The 21,407-nt window shown below is 41.6% G+C and overlaps 1 protein-coding gene across 1 annotated transcript in view; it reads left to right on the top strand.

Moving 5' to 3' along the window:
- CAP2 (cyclase associated actin cytoskeleton regulatory protein 2) overlaps positions 1–21,407 on the top strand; it is a 206,906-nt gene that overhangs the window by 145,550 nt on the left and 39,949 nt on the right. The window contains exons 5-6 of the mRNA XM_082258081.1: positions 15,266–15,409; positions 18,248–18,333. Of these exons, the coding sequence (XP_082114207.1) occupies positions 15,266–15,409; positions 18,248–18,333 (230 nt within the window). The remainder of the gene's footprint in view (positions 1–15,265; positions 15,410–18,247; positions 18,334–21,407) is intronic.

Genomic DNA, 21,407 nt, shown 5'->3' on the forward strand with positions numbered 1-21,407 from the left:
ACGGCAGCTGGCTCATTGAGAAAGCGCAGGACGATTTAGACATGCGCAGTAGAAAATCGCCTGTGAAGCCGCAAGGCTTCACTGCTGGTCCCCCTTACCCAAGATGGCGATGCCAGCACCCGAGAGCCGATTCAAGAATCAGCTTGGGTGAAGACACAGTGGAATCCTTGGACAGGTAAGTGCCCTAATAGTAAAAGTCAGCAGCTACAGTATTTGTAGCTGCTGACTTTTAATTTTTGGTGGAGCTCCGCTTTAAATATGATTATGCCTGGTGATGATTTTAAAATGACATACCGAGATACTAAGCTAACGAAGGAGTTAATTAACCAAAAATCGATGGATGAGTCAAAATGACTCATCAGGCATTGCAGCACTTACCTCTTCTTCTAAACAATCTTAAGATACTCTGTAATAAAACAGAAGTGTTTATGTAAAAGATCCTAACGTAATCTGAAGCAACTGTACCCTGTCTAAAATGACAAGACATTTCATAGAGCACATGCCTCAGTCATGCTGGATGTTTTTCCAGATCACTTCTGTGTCTTCTCTGACTATTTTTTTCTTTCTCCTCTTCAGGATTGAACTCTCTGTTTTTTGCTTGCTTGCTACTTTTAGATCTATTTTTCTTATCCTCCATTCCCCATGGGCCAGTCCCTTGTCCAGAAACTTTGATTTTCTGAATAACTCATCATTGTCACATCAACAAGTATCTCTTCAATATTGTTCTGCAACCTTAAGAAGAAACCAAATGGATAGCTACTGTGACGTATTGAATTATATATAGCTGCAGCACCATTCCATAAATAGTTATGCAAGGCTTTCTCAACTTATCATAGATAAGGGTTAGGTTGAAGCCATTATAACAAAGTAAACAACTCTTTTTGGTGTAGTTGATAGCTGTTTAACTGGTTATTGAAAAGCAGCTGCATTAAAAGGTTACAACCAAATAGCAATTAAAAGTGAGCTATCCTTGTGCTAGGTATAAGTTAATATATTACATAAAAACAATAAAAAGGCATTAAACATAGGATGAACTCATCCAAAATTGACATATTTGTGCAAATAAAGTCTATATAAATTGTGCAAACACTGCAAGAAAAGTTATATAAATATAAAATGCAAAAAGGTGCTCAGATTTTTCTAAACATCAATAGTTCCTCTTTCTTTGCAGTGAAGGAATGATAACATGCACCACCTAAGAAAAAGGGCTCCCAAAAGGAATCACCACAAGTGATTAAATTAGCTGCTCTGATCCCACAAGGAGATCATTAGATGCCTTGCTGCATAGCAGCCATATATATTCTACCACGATTTTGCATGCAAAGGTTCCAGGATCTCCTAGGCCAAGAAAGACTCCATGGAGGCAGTTAAAGTATAGAGGAAATTCCACATGGTGTGGTATTTCACCATGATTTTAATAAAATTATAAAATCACAATCACAATCACAAGCAAGTCCAAGCGATCAGGCCAACTTGTGGAATAAGGTCAGGTGTGAGCCCCCTCCCAAAATGTTTTTCTGTTACTAGTGTCATCTGGGAATATGAGCCAGTGGGCTGAATAAAAAAAAAAAAAACAGATTCCCTTATCCACAAAAGCACTCTGTCATTGTATACCAACAATGGGACTCCTCAAATGTCAAAATACATAGATTAGCAGCTTCAGCCCATTGGCTGTGGCCGCTGATTGAGAACAATCTTCTGGAGAGCAGGAGTGGCTGGCCACACATGGGTCGAAATTTGGCTGGCCACTGCTGAGTAGGCAGAATTTAGATCCATCTATGGCCAGCTATAAACTCATGCCAGTGTTGGCCAACCAGTTGACTTTCTTAGATGACTCTTCTTAAAGTGGATCTAAATGCTAGTTTTTTTTACCTTAACCTCTTGGCGGCACCCGAATGCAAATATCTGGCCTATGGGGGGGGGGGGCTTGGCGCCGAGCGGCTGCATATTTGCATGCATTAGTGCAAAAAAAGCTGTGCTCTCGAGTGGGCTCCAGGCACATTTACTGGCGGCTAACGGAAAGTTCCTGATCCCTGGTTGCGATCCGTAGCTTTCTGATCATGTGAACGCCGTGTATAGCCAATCACAGCGGTCACATGATCATAAACCCTGCCTTGCCTCCTGGCATTCTAAACCCCTTAAAAGCACTTAGTCTTAATTTTGAATCGAAATGGGGACACTATGGGGTTTATTTACTAAAGGCAAATAGTTGCGCTCTGCAAGTGCAGTTGGTCCAGAGCTTAGTAAATGAGCAGAAGTTTTGCTGACTACCATTATCCAATCATGTGCAAGCAAAAATGCTGTTTTTTATTTTCCTTGCATTAGGTATTCTTTGCTAAGTAAATCCCTACTTCTTTTACTAGGCTCTGTAGCAAGTGCACAGTCTATTTGCCTTTAGTAAATCAACCCCTATGAGTTGATTTACTAAGGGTGAAGCTGTGTTAAACTCAGTCGCCAAGTGAACAGTCACTACTACTATAGTAAACCAACTCCATTGTGCTTAGGGTTTATTGTTTTCTTTGTGAGCTCCTAAGTCATTTAAATATAAAAAATAAATATAGGAAATAAATAATTTTGTGTAAAATTAATTTGTATTTGTGGCGCGCTTCAGAAGTGAAAATACAAGTGCCTAATAAACTATTGTGAGTCAGTATATAATCCTTGAATAAAACTGTGTTCTTATTTGGCTGAAAAATAGTGAGTCACTTAAAATATACCGTGATTACATATAATACAAAATAAATAATTAAATGGTTCCAATATGTCTCTATATATATCAAAAAGTGCTGAGTGCTTATGTTCCAAATAAAATGAATAACTATCCAATTGACTCAATATAAATATTTCTTCAAAATCAATCAAAGGTGCTCTGTGCTTTCTTCAATAAAAATTAATACAATACTGTGTTTCATAATGTCCATATATATAAATCCAAACGATAAGGTGCAATACTATTCAATATCTTCAAAAGTGCTCTCATGCAAAGGAAAAGTGTTGTGACTTTCTACTTCCACCAGGTGTCACATCTAGGTGCTCTGGACTCTCACCTTAATGAGGTGTATATTGCGCCTATTATATACCACTTGGTCTCCGATTCGATAGTTGAGGGTTTTTTTAAAACCGTTCCGATATCCTGTTATGACCACGGGTGTTTCCTGTCTTGTCCGTGTCTGGGGGGTTATATGCTTTCTAGCGTCCTTGACTTCTTAACATACCTCGGGCTCAGTAAGCACAAAGGGGCATCATGGTGTAGTATATCAAACCAGTTTATTGTTAAAAAAATAGAGCTGCACTTACATTTAGCAGGTCTTTTGTATGCCAAGATAATACAAATACAGCGTTGGGAGCGCTTCGCTCCGATCTCCAACGTCACTTCCGGTAGTCTGGCGGCTCCTCCTACGCGTTACGTCACATCACGTGACTTCCTCAGGGAGACTCCCTGAGGAAGTCACGTGATGTGACGTAACGCGTAGGAGGAGCCGCCAGACTACCGGAAGTGACGTTGGAGATCGGAGCGAAGCGCTCCCAACGCTGTATTTGTATTATCTTGGCATACAAAAGACCTGCTAAATGTAAGTGCAGCTCTATTTTTTTAACAATAAACTGGTTTGATATACTACACCATGATGCCCCTTTGTGCTTACTGAGCCCGAGGTATGTTAAGAAGTCAAGGACGCTAGAAAGCATATAACCCCCCAGACACGGACAAGACAGGAAACACCCGTGGTCATAACAGGATATCGGAACGGTTTTAAAAAAACCCTCAACTATCGAATCGGAGACCAAGTGGTATATAATAGGCGCAATATACACCTCATTAAGGTGAGAGTCCAGAGCACCTAGATGTGACACCTGGTGGAAGTAGAAAGTCACAACACTTTTCCTTTGCATGAGAGCACTTTTGAAGATATTGAATAGTATTGCACCTTATCGTTTGGATTTATATATATGGACATTATGAAACACAGTATTGTATTAATTTTTATTGAAGAAAGCACAGAGCACCTTTGATTGATTTTGAAGAAATATTTATATTGAGTCAATTGGATAGTTATTCATTTTATTTGGAACATAAGCACTCAGCACTTTTTGATATATATAGAGACATATTGGAACCATTTAATTATTTATTTTGTATTATATGTAATCACGGTATATTTTAAGTGACTCACTATTTTTCAGCCAAATAAGAACACAGTTTTATTCAAGGATTATATACTGACTCACAATAGTTTATTAGGCACTTGTATTTTCACTTCTGAAGCGCGCCACAAATACAAATTAATTTTACCTATATAAACTGGTTTCTGGTACCAGCACCGTGGGGCTGCAGTAAGAAGGAAAATATACACCACCTCAGATAGCGCAGGAACCACCCATACATTTTAAGATTAAATAATTTTGTGGCCTTTACAAAATATAAAATGTTACAAACGTCAATTTACTTGGTGGATTGAGCCATACAAAGCACATGATGTTTTTCAGAGCAGTCAGTACTCTTTGGAATAAATATATGTTTTCTTTCAGAGCATGCACATTCAGAGGCCATGTCATTTGTAGTCATGCTATTTTAAGAAAGTAATCTAGGGCTGTGGTATGAAAGCCATAAAACTTGGACAGTGAAACAGGTGCAAAGAATGCAGAAGACATAGACCATGGTGATAAAAAGACCAGCAGCTGGGTTTTCTCATTTTCGGCTGAAACATATTGAACTGAGTACCTCTTTATTATCAGTCGCTGATAGGCATGCTCATTCTGGAGTCCCAGCTGTTGGGTTCTTAGTTGTGCTGTGCTTCTGGTGACTTGGACAGTGAATGACTTGTGAGTTGTCATTGCACACTCATTCCTTGGCGATAGTGTTGCCACAATACATTAGCTGAATTTGTATCTTACTGGTTTTGGTTTATCTCAATGATTTACTTATCAAGTGAACTAAAATTTAGGTTATAGTGAAGTGGAAAATTAGGTGCTGTTTCTAGAGTGGAAGATCCTTGCAATTAGTATCGAGATAAGCAGCCCATCCTCTTAAATAGCTTTGCATAAGTTAAAACATATTACAGCAATTCAACAAAAATAGGTTTAACTACAATTGAAAATAGTGTAAGTAAGGCAGGCCAGAGACAGTGCAAATTTCTTTCCTGCAACCACAGATTGCAGGAAAGAAATTTGCACGATTTCTCCATTAACACAGGCAGTGCTGACAGGGGGATCCCTCCTACCAAGCAATTGTCTGCTCCTGGCAGGGAAGCTTTCCCCACAGGGAGAAGACAGTTATTATTGCTAGCAGCTATAGCAGCCTCTAGCGATAATCACAAGCAAATCCGGCAGGCTGGTTGTATCCAAGTTTATCGATCCACTTGGTACATTCATCCTGTCCACACACTGTTCGAATCTCTGAGATTCGAACTGTCCAGCTTCAGCTCCATGGGCCAGGGGGGCAGCAGACAGACCGCACCATACCCCCCCGGACCACACCAGGCTGCACACCCTATCCCCCCCCCCCCCCCCCGTCGCTGGCTCACTCACCCTGTCTGGACATGTGGAGGGAGGGCAGGCAGCAGCAGCAAACGACGGCGGCGGCAGCTTCAGCTTCTTCCCCCTCAGTCTTCTGCGTCTAATCCCTCCTCCTCCATGGCCAATGGCATGGCTTCTCCTTTCAGCCAATCGGGAAACGGGTTTCAGGACCCGCTTCCTAATTGGCCAGGAGAAAGATCCATGTGACAATAGCAAATATTCATTCGCTATTGTCACACAACTGGGTGGGCTCGGGCGCAGTGCTCTGTGCCCCGAGCCCACCCTTTTTTTAGCCTATTAGAGCCTCTGGCTCTAATCACATGGTTAAAAAAAAAAAACCCCATTGAACTCCATGCGTCTGGCTCCCTGCATGTAGATTAGGAGGCCGTACGCATGGATAGGGGGAAGGGGCGGCGATGCACCAGCTGCTACTGGAACTGTCTATGGCCTGCCCCACTGTATAGTGTAAGTGTTGGCAAAAAAAATACATAAGCAGTACATTTCTTTAATATACGCACTGTTTTTCGTGCTTATCCTCTTAAAATGTTGCAAGTACAGAAAAATACCCGGTGATCCTTCCAGAAATTCAGTAAATGTGTTTCATGTTGTGTTTTTACACTTCCTCTGCTACGTTGAAATCCTAAACTGTGTCGTCAGCATTGCCTGAGTCCTCCTCTACAGAACTACAGAACTCAACTTATCCCCACCCCTCTCTTTCCCTCTTCACACGTATGCATTACTTTCTAAAACAAACAGTTCTTTATAAAACAATGCCACCGCCTTGACTCCCAAGAGCCTACCCTCACTCACCTCTTGGAAGAAGTAGTCTAGAAGATAGGAACTGATGCAGGCACTTTGCTGATCCCCCTTCCCAGTAATTGCGCTTTACAAGCCTGATGATGACATTACAGGGAATAAAAAAACTGTTTCTTGGGACAAGAAAAAGATAACAGTAAAAATAATATTTGTGGGACATGTTAAGAATGGGAGGCTTAGGATAAATGTGGACCATGCCTGGAGATCACCAGTAATGATCGGTAGTTTTTGGAGTCAAGATTTTAGTGGGGAAAGGGTAGATTTTGATGCCATTATTTTCAACCCAAAAAGGGCAGTATAATATTTCAAGAGGTGTTAAGCATAAGGTTAAGTTTAGGTTCAGTAACATTTAAAGTGGATTCAACTGCTCCTGAGGTATTCCCAACTCCTATCTAATATGATGCAGCAATCTAGTTCCACTAAGCGCTTTATCTCTAGATATTATGCAATGCTATTGGCAGATTATCTGGAGCGTTACCCCAACTCAGCTATGTAGAGGTGAGAAAGAGATGTGGGTACCATATCTGGGGAACAATGGGAGGAGACTCTGAAGTCTGTCCATTGCTGCTCCTTGAATGGGACACAAAAGGCATTGATTTACTAAAGGCAAATAGACTATGCAGTTTGCAAAATGCAGTTGCTCCAGAGCTTAGTAAATGAGGTAAAGCTTAACTTTGCAAAGAATATCCAATCACATGCAAGGAAAATAAAAATAAACTGCATTTTTGCTTTCACATGATTGAAAGATTAAGGTCAGCAGAGCTTCTGCTCATTTACTAAACTCTGGAGCAGCTGCTCTCGCAGAGTGCAACTGTACTTTGCAAAGTGCCCAGTTTATTTGCTTTTAGTAAATCAACCCCAAACATTGTCACAACTCTATATATCGTACCCCTCAAAATCTATTTTCTCTTGGTACATGCCCTGACCCATTATGTGCATTGTGTTGCAGAGACACGAGTGATCTCATACATCTACTGTGGAGGTGCCCAAAACTAGGTATTGGAATTTCATAGTTACCACCATTAAACAGCTGCGCTAATTAGCTGTGCCATTAGCTGTGCTAATCACCGTACCTGTACGGTGATGCGCCGCAGCGCTCCTGTGGGGCGAGCGCGCGCCCATACTAGGCAGTGGGGATGCCGTTCCAAGGGACTGGCAGCACCGATTGCTGCCGGCCATCCACGATTGCTCCAAACTGGGAGAGAAGGACAGTCAGCTGTTGTACTCTCGGGAATGATCACAGAGCGCCTGTGATCCTTCTATATAGGATCACAGGTCTCTGTGATTATTTCACAAGTTCCTCCCCCCACAGTTAGAAAACACTCCCCTAGGTTCACAATTAACCCTTTGATCATCGCTAAGTTAACCCCTTCCCAGCCAGTGTCATTAGTACATTAACAGTGCAAATTTTAGCACTGATTACTGTAGTAATGTCACTGGTCCCCCCAAAAGTGTCAAAAATGTCAGTTAGGGGTCCGATCTGTCCGCCAATCCCGCTAAAGATAGCAGATCGCCGCAATTACTAGTAAAAAAATAAAATAAAAATGACATAAATCTTTTCCCGTAGTTTGTAGACACGATAACTTTTGCGCAAACCAATCAAAATATGTTTATAACGATTACAGCCAGGAGTGAGGGAGGAGAGGAGGAGAGCGGTGGGCCGTCACATGAGCACCGAGAGGATCTCTGAAATAAGGTACAAATCGGCATATTTTTTATAAAGCACATACACTGGAGCAAATAACGTTATTGAATTCTGAGGATTGTATAAATATATAACAAAGTTATGATAGCCGCGGGAGGGGCGGGGAGCAGATTGGCACTGTCACTAGCTGACAGGCAGGGAGGAAGGGGGAGAGAGGGAGCAAGGTGAGTCAGGGGGATGATCGAGGCATGTAAACTGACCATGTTGTCAGGGCTGACAGGCAGGGAGGGAGTGGGAGAGAGGGAGCAAGGAGAGTCAGGGGGATGATCGAGGCATGTAAACTGACCATGTTGTCAGGGCTGACAGGCAGGGAGGGAGTGGGAGAGAGGGAGCAAGGAGAGTCAGGGGGATGATCGAGGCACGTAAACTGACCACGTTGTCAGGGCTGACAGGCAGGGAGGGAGTGGGAGAGAGAGAGCAAGGAGAGTCAGGGGGATGATCGAGGCACGTAAACTGACCACAGTGTCAGGGCTGAAAGACAGGGAGGGAGTGGGAGAGAGGGAGCAAGGAGAGTCAGGGGGATGATCGAGGCAGGTAAACTGACCACGGTGTCAGGGCTGACAGGCAGGGAGGGAGGGGGAGAGAGGGAGCAAGGAGAGTCAGGGGGATGATCAAGGCACGTAAACTGACCACGGTGTCAGGCAGCCATGATAAACGGGGTTCATTTACAGAGGGGAGAGCAGCACCAGGCAGGATCAGCCAGATATTTTAGATAACACAAGGAGCCTCATTACAAAACACAAGCACTGTGCTGTTATTCATGCTTTAAGGGAACAGGATCATTTTTTTTTTCTTTAGGGTCACAAACACTTTAACTTTACTTCCTGTCTCAGTGACATCATTATCACTGGGACAGGAAGTAAAGGGAAATTTCCCTAACGGGAACACAGATGGCAGTATAAACCCAACAGGGATTTGATTGCCTCTTTACTACAGTATATTCAAAACTAGAAGAAGTTTTCGGCCAAGCAGAAAAACACTGTAACCATAACTGTGGTATGTAGTAAGTTTGTTTCTAGAATATATTAGCCATAATTTTTAGACATGGAAAATGAGGGATGCAGTGTTGAGCCTAATGTCATTTGAGACTGTAAATACTGATTTTTTCCCCATTGTTTATGGCTGTGTCCTTCATGGCCATCATTGTCCCGGCTGTGGTCTTCATCAAAATGACAACCATTCCAAAATATTATGGTTCTTAGACTGTTTAAAAGCAGGGCACCCGAATATAGTTAAGGCTGCAAATAAACTCTTTAAAAATTAGCCTGAGGTATATTGTACACAATTTCTACTTCATGCCCCTCTAGTTCATAAGTTAAGTGAATCACTCTTTGCCCAGCACTGTAAACACATACAGGAAGAATGAAAAAAAGCTCCAGTAAAATAAATTCCTGGTCATGACGTTGTCATCGTTAGAGGATTTAAATCTTTACTTTGTCTGGAAAAGAATAACAGTGAATTTGTACTTAGATAAGCCCATTCTGTATGATAAATGTACTGAAAACAAGTGTGTCATGTATTACTATATCATCTGCTTTAAAGCAAGCTCATGTCTGTATAGTTTTAACATCAGTACAGACAAATTGCATGCCTATTCAGACCTTGGAGTTTCTTCAGATTTACTGAGCGCTGTTAGTAAATTGTATATGGATGGATATCACATGTCGGTTGACCAATAGCAGAAAAAGTGCTGACAAATTCTGTCAAAAGCACATAAAGTAAGAGTATCTTCTTGCAGCATGACAAATCTTAACTGATGCATCATTATTTAGGTCTGAAACATAGACCTTTATCAAGCAGTGATAAACCAAAATGGTGTTTTTTTAGGAACCAATAAAAACAGGGATTGATTTACTAAAGAAGTGTTTGTTCACATTGCAAAGTAAATGTTAGTGATTGCTAGAAAAAAAAAAAATCCTGTTTTTTTTTTTTTTTTTTTTTTGCTTTCCTGTGTTTTTTTACTCAAATTGATTGATTTACTAAGGACAAATAGCCTGTGCACTTTGCAAGTGCAGTTGCACTTATTTCCCACAGACCTTAGTCTTAGAAATTCTGTATATAGCCCTACAGAACAGACAGTGCACAGACAACATGGGCTTTTCTGCTGCATAACTGCAGACAGGAAACAGGAACTTTATTCAGGGAAAAGAAAATAAAGTATAAAGTACTATAGATGCAGCTACAAACGTATAAACACTGCCCTCTACTGGCTGATGTAGTTATTGCATAAAACCCACTCTGAGTAAATACAGTGAAGCTCTGCTGATTTCCATTATCCAATCATGTCGAAGCAAAAATGCTGTTTTTTATTTTTTATTTTCCTTGCATCTGATTGGGTGTCCTTTACAAAGTAAAGCTTTACCACATTCACTAAGCTCTAATTAAAATTATTCCAACTGCACGTGCCTTTAGTAAATCCACCCCAAAGTGAACACAGCTTTAACATTTTTCACCAAAAAAATCACTTAGCTAGGTCACCAGTGTTTACTGCAGTAGTCAGTCAACCCAACAGCTTTTTTATTTAATAAAGCCTCGCTTTGTATGCTGTAGAAAAAAAAGTGGATTCGAGATTAACGAAATGTAGAGTTTTGGTGTGAAAGGTGAAACTAAGGTGACTTGGGTGATTTTCAAGGGTGCAGCAGACTCTAAATGCCCCCTGAGGGTAAAGAAAGCCCCCCCCCCCTCCTTTTTTTTTTTTTTTTTTTACTATGGACATACAAAAGAAAAAACTACACAGTACATAAACTGTCCAAATACACATTAATGCTTTAAGGGTCAGGTAAGTTATTTTCAACTATCGTGGACATGTTTTTGTGCCAAAAAGACCCCTGTGTTCACCTCACTGTTATATTTTTGCACAGAATGAAACAACAAACAATGAAAAAAGTAAGTTAAGAGCCAGCACATGAAAAACACAAATACAAAGAACATAAATGAAATAAATTTGCCCAAGCACCTTAAAGCAAAACTAAACTCTCTCAATCAACACTATTTTTAATCCTTATTCTGCCAGCATTGGTAAATAGATAGAAAATTATATCATATTTTTTTCTTTATTTAAACAATATTTTTTACTTTCTGCTATAAAACATTTCCAATAAAAAAATGTTAAAAAATCTAATTTTTTTATCATTTCAGGGCAATTTGTATTCTGCTACATATTTTTGCTAAAACAAAAATCCCAAAAAGCGTATATTAATTGGTTTGCACAAAAGTTATCGAGTTTACAAATTTGGGATAGATTTTTGGACTTTTTATTTATTAATTTTTTTGCTTTTATTAGTAATGGCAGTGATCAGCGATTTTTAGCGGGACTGCGACATTGCGGCGGACAAATCTGACACTAAGTGACACTTTTTGGGGACCAGTGATACCAATACAGTGATCAGTGCTAAATAATATGCACTGTTACTGTATAAATGACACTGGCAGGGAAGGGGTTATTACTGGGGGTGATCAAGTGTGCTCCTGAATTGTGCTTACTAACTGTGGGGGGGAGGGCTCTGTGATAGGCACACAGAGATCGGTGTTTCAGCTTAGGTGAGACACACAATCTCATTGTGCCTGTCTGACAGGATAGCCGCATGCCTTGTTCACATAGGCAGGCAGTTCTCCTGTCAGTTTCCCTGAAGATCGCGGGAGACTGGCAGCAATCGCGCCCGCTCCTCCCGCAGTCTGGCTCCCACTGTGTCTAATCACAGCTAGAGCGCTGCTCCGGCGGCGCGTGCGTCCCGCAGAGTCCACATGCACATAATCACGTAGATCTACATGATTATGAGCAGCCAAGCCACCCTGCCGCAGTAAATCTGCGTGGGGCGGTCGGCAAGTGGTTAAGAAGATTTGAACACTGTGTTCCGTGAGAATAACCTACCCCGTGAGAAATGCCTACCCTCGTCACTTCCTGTCAGGAACATCTGAGCAGCGTAGCAGTGCGCATGCTCAAAGCCCCGGATACGTCATTGCACAGCAGAAGAAATGACAAGTGCGCATACTCGGAGGGTATGAATTTATCACGGTAGTGTGTGTAACGTTGCGGCGGGTACATTAAAACAGCTGGGCTGCAACATGAGTCATCTCCGCTCCTATTCCTGTCAGTTCCCTGATCTCGGCTAGTAAATGTAAAAGCGGCGGCGGGTGTATCAAATGTAAATGACGGAGATTTGGGCTCCGTGATCCGCTTTTATATTTATTAGCCGCGATCAGGGAAGTGACAGGGATAGGAGCGGAGATGACTCATATTGCAGCGGAGATATTTTAATGTGGTGATGCGGTGTATAACACACTACCATGAACATTTCATACCCTCTGCTGACGAAGGTGCACCGGAAGTGACGAGGGTAGGCATTTCTCACGGGTAGGTTTTTTTCACGGGACAACGACAGTGGAATATATATTTATAAAGGAGTTTCACTTTACACATTTATATGTTTATTCACTTATTATTATTGTCTTTTGTGATTTAATAGGAGTTGTTCACAGTATTGAATATTCACCAGTGCTGCACCATATGTTTATATATTAAATAGTGTTTTCAGTTTGTGGTGCCCAAATGCAGCTTAGTTCCGTTTTTATGTGCATAATTAAGTTTCTATTTTGATCCAAGCCAAAGTTGGTAGTTTGAGGAAAGTTGGTAGCTTGTGGCAAAACCAGTTTCACCAAATGAGAATCCACTGCGGTCCTAGACTCTCAGAGTGGATTTGAGATTCGGATTCAATCTTTTAACCACTTTATGACTGCCCACCACTTAAACTGCAGCAGGCAGCCGCTCCTGGGCAAAGCGACGTAGGTATACCTCGCTCGCTCTCAGGTTGCCTGACACCCGCAATCGTTCCCCGTTGAGAGAGAAGAACGGTCAGCTGTTGTAAACACAGCCGACCGTTCTTCTCCCTGCAATGATCATAGAGCCCATATATTCCTTCTATATAGGATCACATGTCTCTATGGTCATTTCAGAAGCCACACCCCCCCCACAGTTAGAATCACTCCCCTAGGCTCACATTTAACACCTTGACCACCCATAATATTAACCCCTTCCCTGCCAGTGTCATTATTACGGTAACAGTGCATATTTTTAGCACTGAATACTGTAGTAATGTCACTGGTCCCCCCCAAAAGTGTCAAAAACATCAGTCAGGGGTCCGATCTGTCCGCCGCAATGTCGCAGTCTCGCAAAAAAATCGCAGATTGCCGCCATTACTAGTAAAAAAAAACAATAAAAATAACATAAATCTTTCCCGTAGTTAGTAGACGCGATAACTTTTGCACAAACCAATCAAAATACGCTTAGTGCGATTTTTTTTTTACCAAAAATATGTAGCAGAAAACAAATTGGCCTAAAATGGTAAAAAATTTTGATTTTTTAATTTTATTTTTTTTTGAGAATGTCATATAGCAGAATGTGAAAAATATTGTTTTTTTGTTTAAAGCACAAAAAATAAAAATCGCACAGGTGATCGAATACCACCAAAAGAAGGGTCTATTTGTGGGAAAAAAAGGATGTCAATTTTAATTGGGTACAGCGTCGCACGACTGCGCAATTGTCCGTTAAAATAACACAGTGCCGAATCGCAAAATAGGGCCTGGTCATTAAGGGGGCAAATCCTTCTGGTCTTAAAGTGGTTAATGAACAGGAATTTGTGACACAACATTCAGTACTGAATTGTGATTTTGTGAAATGAAATTCATGAGATTAAACAGCACAGCCCAGATTGATCATTTTGAATTTGCCAGACAAGTTGGAATGCCTGAGAATAATTGAAAGGCTGGCATGATCTTCTGTTGGCTGTTCTGCCTGTATCAGCTTTGTCTTAATAAGAAGAAGGCACAGTAGCTTGTACACATTTATCACTTACCCTGCAATATTGTATTGAGTTGGAAATGCTAGCAGTATATAAACAGCTGTAACAGTGGCCTTAACATAGAAGGGAGAAATGTTTGTGTAGCACGGCTCTCTGTATATATTTAAGAGCTAAGATTGGTATTACACTGCCAATTTTTTAATTTTAAGCATTTTAAAGTTGCGAAGGTACTACTGGTACTTTTCACATTAGAAAAAAATCTATTTATTTAGTAGTGTGTGCTGCCATTGAACGGGAACACTTGCCATGAAATGCTTTATTATACTTAGGCAAAAGATTTACTGTTTATAAATGTATGTCTGATGCCAGGCAAAACCAGCCAAAAAATCAAAACCTGTTTTTATGATCTTGATGGCCTCGTTCACATGAAAGTCCCCCCTATGTCAGAACTCAGTGGGGCGGATTTACTAAATGCCAGTAGACTGTGCAGTTACTCCAGGGCTTAGAAAAAGAGGTAAAGAATACCCAATCACATGCAGGGGAATAAAAAAAGACAGAATTTTTGCTTGCACATGATTGGATGATGGAAGTCAACAGAGCTTCCACCCTTTTACTAAGCTCTGGAGCAACTGCTCTTGCAAAGTGCTCGGTCTAGTTTCCTTTAGCAAATCATCCCTTATAGCTAAGCGGGAGTGATTCCTCCATCCACCTGGAATGTGTGCAGGCCCGTCGTGTCAAGGCAGGCAAAACAAGCAATTGCTTGGGGCCCCGAGCTGGCCCAAAAATCCAAAACACAAACGCCTAGGCCGCGCACCGTGCCTCACACACACAGGCCGGCCTCACAACACACAGGCGGCCTGTGGAGGAGCGGCATGACGTCACGCGACGCTGGCTCGCTAGGGGGAGAGTGCGCGCCGGCGGCGCGCATCTGCGCAGTGCGCCCCAGCCTAGGCAGCCTAAAGCGCACACGGGAGTGGTGCCACCCCACCAGGCCCGCGAACTTCGCCAGAGAGAGACACGCCATGAGTCATCACATCCTCCTCACACACGTGGACCGGACCAGGCCAGCGACAGGTATGATCACGCTGATAGTCTGTCACTCCATTTTTGGCTATGCTGTGGTTCCTGTAGGCTTTGCGTGTGTGCGGGGGGGCCTCCATGTCCATTTTGCTTGGGGCCCCCAAATTCCTTCAAACGGCCCTGAATGTGTGGATGGGGGAATCGGGTAACTGAATCATCTATTAGGTGTTCAAAAAGAAGAAAAAATACACAATCTAAGGGTGTTCTAATAAAGCAACTACCATGCCTAGAGTGATATTAGAACAGGTATAAAATAATATATTCTGCTGCATAGGATTAAGCTTTTAATTCAAAATGAAATACATTGTGGCATGCATCCATTTCTCATACTAAACTGTCTACTGGCTTACAGGATGAGACGGTGTTGATCTTAAAACCTGTATCAGAAAGAATACTTGAGATCCAGACATTCCGAGAGAAAAACCGAGGGAGCCAGATGTTCAACCATCTTTCTGCCGTGAGTGAAAGTATCCTGGCACTTGGCTGGATTGCTGTGGTAAGATCACCTCCTTTTTAACACACAGACACACATATTCCAATTGATTTAGGCCCCTTTCACACTTGTATGACTTCAAAGTTGAGCCCACTTTGGAGTGCAACTTTGGTGCAACTTTGATGCAACTTTAAAGCAACTTTGACGCAAATATGGATGGGTGCAACTTGGATACAACTTTGGCTTTTACCAGTTTTAATGGACAACTGTTGCACACAAGTTGCATTGTATAACATTCAGGTATGACTTTTTGGCAACTTCTGAGGGTTAACATTGAAGTCTATGGCCCTCAAGTTGCAAGTCCTGCAACTCTGACGTCCAAAGTTGCATGACAACTTGAACAAGTGGGAAAGAGGCCTTAGGGCCTTCAGTTCATCAGTTCAGTCATGTCAAATGTATCAGTTTTCCATCCGTTTTCCATCCATTTTTCATGCATTTTTCATCAGTTTTTCATCCTTTTTCGTCCGTTTTTCATCCATTTTTCATTCCATTTTCATCCGTTTTTCATCCATTTTTCATCCGGTTTTTTTTACATCCACTACCAATGCAAAAAACTGATGAAAAACGGACCGTTTGTCCGTTTACATGCGTTTTTCGTCCGATCCGTTTTTTTGACGGATGAAAAATAGGGCACTCATCCGTTCCAAAAAACAGACATTGACAGAAGCAAATGAAAACGGATGTTAACAGATGATCATCCGTTGTCATCCATTTTTACATAGAGATGCATTGATGTCCGTTTTTCATCCGTCAACGGATGGATGAAAAACGGACAAATGGTCCGTATGTGTGAAAGGGGCCTTAATAGCACTAAATATGTCAGAATCAGTAATGTCTCCATTTGTCTTTCTGATTAGAGTTTTATCCTAGCACACAATCTGAGAGATCTGTGAAACAACCCTTTTTGTGGGAAAAAAAATGTCATCAATTTTTTTTCAATACAGCGCTGCATGACCGTGCAATTGTCAGTTAAAAAAACGCAGTTCAGTATTGCACAAAATTGCCTGGTCCATGAAGTGGGGTAAATATTCCTGGGGGACAAGTTTATAATATATTTACTGCAAAGTTATTGGGTTTGCAGCATACAACGTGTACAAAAAAAAAATTTTTTTTACAAATGTAGGCATAAAATTGTCCCCAGATTTTCCATTGATAGATAATTGGACCAGATTCAATTTAGATATGTTTGCCATTTTCACCTGTGGCAAAATATCAAGTTCTTTTGGTGGTATTTGATCACCACTGAGTTTTTATTTTTTTAGATATATAAAAAAAAAAAAAGGCCGACAATTTTGAAAACAAAAAACATATTTTTTTTACCCTCTGCTATAAAACATATCCAATAAAATGTTTTTAAAAAATCGAATTTCTTTATAAATTTAGGTCAATATGTATTTTGCTACATATTTTTGGGAAGAAAAAAAATCCCAATATGTGTATATTGATTGGTTTGCCTAAAAGTTATAGCGTCTACAAACTATGGGATATATAGTGGAATTTTTTTATACTAGTAATGGCTGCAAGCAGCGACTTACAGCGGGACTGCCATATTGCGGCGAACAATCGGACACTAACTGACACTTTTGACACTTTGTGGGAACCAGTGACACTACTACAGTGATCAGTGCTAAAAATATACACTGTCACTGTACTAATGACACTGGCTGAGAAAGGGTTAAACATCTGGGGTGATAAAAGGGTTAACTATGTGCCTAGACAGTGTTTTTGTGTAAACTGTGTGCGGCTTTTATTAGGGGAAGTGATAGATTTTATTGGACACGAAATCCATCACTTTCCCCCTGTCAGAATGAAGCTCTGCCTTATTTACATAGGCAGAGCTCCTTTCTGTGTCTCTGGCTGAAGATCGATGGGTGCCAGCGGACATCCATTGCCCGACACCCACAGATCTGCTTCTGCTGTGAGTAATCAAAGCAGAAGCAGTGCGCCCCCTAGGTGGAAGTGCAGAATCACGTATATATACGTGATTCTGCAAAGCGCGGCCGCCCTGTAGTAGTATATCTGCTATGGGGCGGTCCAGAGATGTTTAATCATGCTTTAGGACAGCCTTGTCAAACCATTGTTTAATTGGTCCAAACATAGTCCTCTCGCTTTTTTTTTTTTTTTTTTTTTGAGGGCCCTCTGCAGTTTTAAAAGTTGAAATTAAAGAGGCTTCAGCTGTTCTCTAGTTGATAAAGGCCTCGTTCACATGGGGCATACTAAAGAGCATGCCTGTGGAAGGCCGTGTTTACCCACACAGGGACGCATAGGTGCTCTGTTCATCCCCATGCAGGCAGTTCAGTTGCTGTCAACTGAGATGCAGCAGTTGCACAGACATAGATGTTGCTCTAAATCTGACATCTGTGTGGGTGCACAGCACCAAACGCACACTGTCTATGTTCGGGACCATGCACCTGCACCAACACAGATGTCAGATTGAAAGCAGCGTCTGTGTCTCTGCAGCTGCCGCGTTTCAATTGACTTCAATGGGGCTGCCTGCAGAGAGATGCATAGAACACCAGTGCATTCTTGTGTGGGTAAACACGACCCTACACAGGTGTACACTCCATATGAACTTCCCTATATCTTTTGGCAGCTAAATATGTTCAGAAATATTTATGGCCCCTTTCTGTGTTATAAAATGTTCTAAGTTGCAATAATTAGTATAATGGTGATTACCGAATGTGTTTAATAATATTGAACAATATGGAAAGTTCATTTGAGTGAGAATTAGCATTTGTAGTCCTATTGCATTTTATTTGACTCCTTCTTTAAAAGCCTGTGTAGGTGCCTTAAGTTTTCTTGTCAGACTAATGGCCTTTCTCTAATTTGTCTTATATTTAGACCCCTGCTCCAGGTCCTTATGTGAAGGAGATGGCCGATGCTGCTGCATTTTACACAAACCGAGTGTTGAAAGACTACAAAAATATGTACGTATTATGCGAATGATACAGTATATAGTATATTTCGTACATTGTAGAACACATTACAAACCTTTAAAAATCGAGTAGCTGCAGTATGATAATTGTAATATGGATTAAAGGCAATATGTAGGGACACAAGCACAACAGTTGCAATGGCTTGCTTATAGATGCAGGCTTTAGGATACTTGTACTGAAAGCGCTTACTAACCTTGAAAACAAAGAAGTAGTTTAAAAGGACTTCTCCCCAATTCCTAATATATTGATAGAGCATATATCATTACTAAATGAGCCACTTCTAACACAGTAGGATTGGTTTACTAAAGCAAATAAACTGTGCACGTTGCAAAGGGTAGTTGCACCCTGCAAGTACAGTTGCTCCAGATCTTAGTTTATGAGCAGAGCTCTGCTGACTTCCATCATCCAATTATGTGCAAGAAAAAATGCTTTTTTTTTTTTAATTTTCCTTGTATGTGATTGGGTATTCTTTGCAAAGCAAATCTTTACCTCATTTACTAAGCTCTGTAGCCAGTGCACTTGCAGAATGTCTTTTTGCCTATAGTAAATCAACCCCAGTGTGTGTAGAACATGCCCCCAGAAATCTAATTTGTTGCTCGCGTGAATGTTTAAGGGCTCTTTCACACGGTCTGCATTCCGTTGCGGACCATGCTCTGCTCAGCGGGAATCGATCCGCCGATCTCGCTAAGCCGGCGGATGACAGCTCCGTATCCGCGCTGTGTGCGGAGATGGAGGTGTCAGGGCCCCGCTGCTCTCTATGGGGAATCGGATGAGAGCAGACCGCCGGATCCCATCCGATCCGATCCCCAGGATGGATGGAAAATAGGGTTTACAACCGTCTGGATTTCACGGACAGGATCAGATGCTGATAACAGCGGGTGTCAGCGGACATGTCACCACTGACATCCCCTGCTCCATAGGGCTGAATGGGGCATCCGATCAGATCCGCCTAAAAAACTGACAGGCGGATCTGATCGGAACACCAGTGTGAAAGAGCCCTTAGGCCCTTTTCACACAGGCCAGATCCATTTTTGTTCAGCAGGTGATCTGTTCGCTGACCCTTTGCTGAGCTGAGCGGCTGGATGACAGCCCACTCTGCTCTATGGGCAGTCGGATTTCCTCCGATCCAGCCAGATGGAGGAGAACAGATCCCCTTCCCTTTCTTTTTGCCTGATCGGAGATAGGCAGGTGTACACAGACACAAGTCAGTTTACATCTGACTACCCATAGAGGAGAATTTGTTTTCCAGAAGTCTGTGAAATAGCTGGAAATCAAATTAGAGGCGTCTTCTGCCATAGGACCTTTTCTAAAGGGTGACGGGGGGGTTCAGATGATGTTCATTTTCTTTTTCCTTATTATAACACTGAAGGCATTGACAATCTCTTTGAGAATAGACATGTTAAGGGGAACACCAAGTTTTCCAATATCAATGCAATGTATAAAGCTTGATTGGAGTGACTGTTGTTTGTTCAACAAAACTTAAGCTTCCCTTTAGACTCGATTCACACTGCCGCGACTTGTCAGGCGACTTGTCAGCCTGACAAGTCGCGCTCCCTCGCGGTCCATTGACTGCTACAGGACCCGTTCTAATAGGAGCGACACAAGTCGCTCCGACTTAGAAAAAGGGTCCTGTACTACTTCGGGGCGACCTCGGAGCGACTTGCATAGACTTCAATTATATGAAGTCCGTGCAAGTCACGCCGAAGTCGCGGTGCACGGGACTTCAGAAGTCACCCCCGAAGTAGTACAGAGTCCTGTCGCCATAGTGTGAACCGACTCTTAAAGTAGAACTTTAAAAAAAAGTTATAACTTTTTTATTGTTTGTTTTGAATAAAGTAAGAGAGTGTTATAACCCCTGTTGGGTTTTTTGCCCTCTGTGTCCTATTGAGAAGTGAGATTTCACTTCACTTCCTGTCCCATAGCCAAAACAAGTAGTGCGTGGAAATCCCTCCATAGTGAGGGAATCCCGTGTTGTCATCAGGAAGGATCACCAGAACTAGCGTCCCCATTGGAAGATTTCTCCACTTTTTCTGTTCTGGGAACAACTCAAGATTTAGGATCTTCCCTTAATTTCAGTTTCAGTGACAATGGTAAACAGGAAAAATTGAGAGGGTGAATCTCTCTAAAGCATGAGTGTCCAACCTGTGGTCCTCCAGCTGTTGCGGAACTAAAAGTCCCATCACGCCTTTGATTTTGAGAGTCATGCTTGCAGCTGTCAGCCTTGCAATGCCTCATGGGACTTGTTCCGCAACAGCTGGAGGTCAACAGGTTGAGCACTTATGCCCTAAAGGGTAGCACAGAAAGCAATAAAACCCTAAAAAGTGTTCTAATCTATCTCCAATCTATCCAAAACTAATAAAAAGTTTTGTCTTTAGTGAAGCCTTAGCCAGATTTCAGACATGTTTATAAACAGCCAGGGAGATTCACCCTCTTTTTTGTCCTGTTAACTAGTATCACCAAGAGTGAAAGTAATGGAATATCCCAAATTTTCAGTTGTCCCCAGAACAGGAAAAGAGAGGAAACCTGCCAATGCAGACACTAGTTCCAGTGACCCTGGGGACAATCAGGGTTTCCCTCACTTTGAAGGGATTGCGGCTCACATCCTGTTTGGGCTATGGGACAGGAAGTGATAGGAAATCTCCACAATGGGATACAGATGGCAAAGAAGAAAAACCTTCCCTTACACTATCCAAAATAAAAAAAATCCTTTAGTTCTTTTTAAATTTACCACTGCATGTTTGGAAATGATTGGTTGTCTGCATACAGTTATTTAAATAGGAAAAATGTAACTAGTAATTAGTAATATAAATAGTATGTTAAGATTCACACCTACAGCTTCACATAATTCAACATGGACTGGTCTACTAATGTTAATTGTTCACTTAGACTTTGGTTTATGGTCCTGGCTCATCTCTGTTGTATGTTATAATGCCAGACTTCTGTATGGTATTACTTATTAGTCTCTTGCGTGTGACGTAAAGTCAGGCATTACTTATTATGTTTTTCCTTTCCCTTCCTTTCATCTCCATGAAATGTATTAACATTGTTTAACTAACCTTCATCCT

Source organism: Pelophylax lessonae (genome assembly GCF_965119305.1).
Source record: "Pelophylax lessonae genome assembly, chromosome: 5".
NCBI lineage: Eukaryota > Metazoa > Chordata > Amphibia > Anura > Ranidae > Pelophylax > Pelophylax lessonae.